At 56.6% G+C, this 2,500-nt stretch overlaps 1 protein-coding gene across 1 annotated transcript in view; it reads left to right on the plus strand.

The window, feature by feature from the left end:
- sox9a (SRY-box transcription factor 9a) overlaps positions 1-2,500 on the plus strand; it is a 4,029-nt gene that overhangs the window by 1,356 nt on the left and 173 nt on the right. Inside the window, exons 2-3 of the mRNA XM_031569009.2 lie at positions 43-293; positions 981-2,500. The exon at positions 981-2,500 is cut by the window's right edge and continues 173 nt beyond it. Coding sequence (XP_031424869.1) covers positions 43-293; positions 981-1,822 — 1,093 coding nt within the window. The 3' untranslated portion in view covers positions 1,823-2,500. The remainder of the gene's footprint in view (positions 1-42; positions 294-980) is intronic.

The following is a 2,500-nucleotide window of genomic DNA, read 5'->3' on the forward strand; positions in this document are numbered from 1 at the left end:
GAGTTTATCTAAATGTGTGTTCGTTCGGGTTTCTCGGAGCAGATTACTGAACGACGTGGAGAAGCGCCCGTTTGTTGAGGAGGCGGAGAGGCTGCGCGTGCAGCACAAGAAAGATCACCCCGACTACAAGTACCAGCCGCGACGGCGGAAGTCGGTGAAGAACGGGCAGAGCGAGCCAGAGGACGCGATGGAGCAAACCCACATCTCGTCCAACGCCATCTTCAAGGCGCTGCAACAGGCAGACTCTCCCGCCTCCAGCCTGGGCGACGTGCAGTCACCCGGCGAGCTCTCCGGTAAGCCACCGCGCAAGCACTCGATGAAAAGAACTTCTGTTTTATGTACAGTATATAGCGCCAGTGACGACTGAAATAGTTTCGAGGCGCTTCACAGAGCCCGGGGTCTGAACGCAGCATCCCGGCATGGTGCTCGTGTCTGGCAAAGCTGTTGGGTGCGAGACGCTGAGGATGCATACTCACGCAGTTTCATTTCTAATGTTTGATTTAGCGAATGTCTTAAAATCCTTCTGAAACTCCAGCATTTCAGCTGAATATTCTGAAATCATGTGGAATGTTTACTTTTTTGGGGCCTGAAAGTTTATGGAGCCTCATAGCTCTATGGCGCCTCATAGCTTTATGGAGCCTCATAGCTTTATGGCGCCTCATAGCTTTATGAAGCCTCATAGCTTTATGGAGCCTCATAGCTTTATGGCGCCTCATAGCTTTATGAAGCCTCATAGCTTTATGGAGCCTCATAGCTTTATGAAGCCTCATAGCTTTATGGAGTCTCATAGCTTTATGAAGCCTCATAGCTTTATGGCGCCTCATAGCTTTATGGAGTATCATAGCTCTATGAAGCCTCATAGCTTTATGGAGTCTCATAGCCTGCCTTGTGACTCATGTTGATTGTTGCATTATTTCAGGCCTCCAGTGTGGCATCACACACATGTGTTTTGACACTTCTCTCTCTCCCCCCCCCTCCAGGCCAGTCGCAGGCCCCCCCCACTCCCCCCCCCACCCCTAAGACAGACGTGCAGAAGGTGGAGCTGAAGCGCGAGGGGCGCCCCCTGGTGGACCGGCCGCTGCTCGACTCCTCGGGCCGACAGCTCAACATCGACTTCCGCGACGTGGACATCGGCGAGCTGAGCAGCGAGGTCATCTCGCACATCGAGACCTTCGACGTCCACGAGTTTGACCAGTACCTGCCGCCCAACGGCCACCCCGGCGGCGCCATGAGCACCGCGGCGAGTGTGAGCGCAGCCTACAGCGCCACCTACGGGATGGGAGGTGGCGGCAGCACGGTCGGCCCGACGGCTGCAGCAGCAGGAGCCTGGTTGTCTAAGAGCCAGACCCCAAGCCCGGGGCAACAGAGTCAGCAGGGGCATTCTCTTACCCCGCTGGGGGGCGGCGGCGGCGGGGAGCAGGGGCAGACGCAGACGCAGTCGCGCCCCCCCCCCCACATTAAGACGGAGCAGCTGAGCCCCAGCCACTACAGCGAGCCCCCCTCCCAGGGGTCGTCCCCCCCCCAGCACGCCGCCTACGGCTCCTTCAGCATGCAGCACTTCAGCCCCCCCCCCTCCTACACGGCCGCCTCGCGTGCGCAGTACGAGTTCGACCACCAGGGCGGCGCCAGCGCCTACTACAGCCACGCCTCTGCACCCAGCCCCGCCCTCTACTCCACATTCAGCTATATGAGCCCCACCCACCGACCCATGTACACACCAATCGCAGACAACGCAGGCGTGGCCTCAGTACCACAGACCAATCACAGCAGCCCACAACACTGGGAGCAGCAGCCGGTCTACACACAACTCACCAGGCCCTGAGCCAGACACACACACACACACACACGCAAACACACACGCTCTCTCATTCACACACACACACACACACACACACACACACACACACGCAAACACACACGCAAAAGAGAAACTGCCATCCCGAGAAGCTGACAGATTCCAGGCTTGTTCCTCAAGCACACACACACACACACACACACACACACACACACGGGGAGGCAGAGCTGCAGTCAGAGACGAAAGCTGGTCTTCAAACACACTGAACTGAGCTCGCCATATGCCCCCCTGCACACACACACACACAGTCGCACAGAAACACACAAATGCACACCTAAATACAACAACACACACACACACACACACACACCTCTGCAGTAGGTGGGAACTGAACTGAGCTCTGATTGGCTGTTGTGCCTTAGCCTGTTGTAGGACTGACCAATCACACCTTTTCTATTCAACGTCAACGATAAACGTTCTAGACGGAACCGCCTCTGTGAGGCTTCGCGTCTTTGCGTGTCCTTGTCCTCGTGTTCCGCTTGTTGTCCTCGTGCGCTGAGCTCTGGTCTCGCGTGTGTTTTATAACGTTTCTGCTTTAGTTTGCCATTTATAGTATTGATACGCCTGTAGAACCCTCTAGAACCCTCTAGAACCCTCATGCGTGCCCGGGATATGGCCCCAGCCCAGGCCACTTCCTGCTTCCTG

The sequence above is a fragment of the Clupea harengus genome, chromosome 1 (assembly GCF_900700415.2).
Source record: "Clupea harengus chromosome 1, Ch_v2.0.2, whole genome shotgun sequence".
NCBI lineage: Eukaryota > Metazoa > Chordata > Actinopteri > Clupeiformes > Clupeidae > Clupea > Clupea harengus.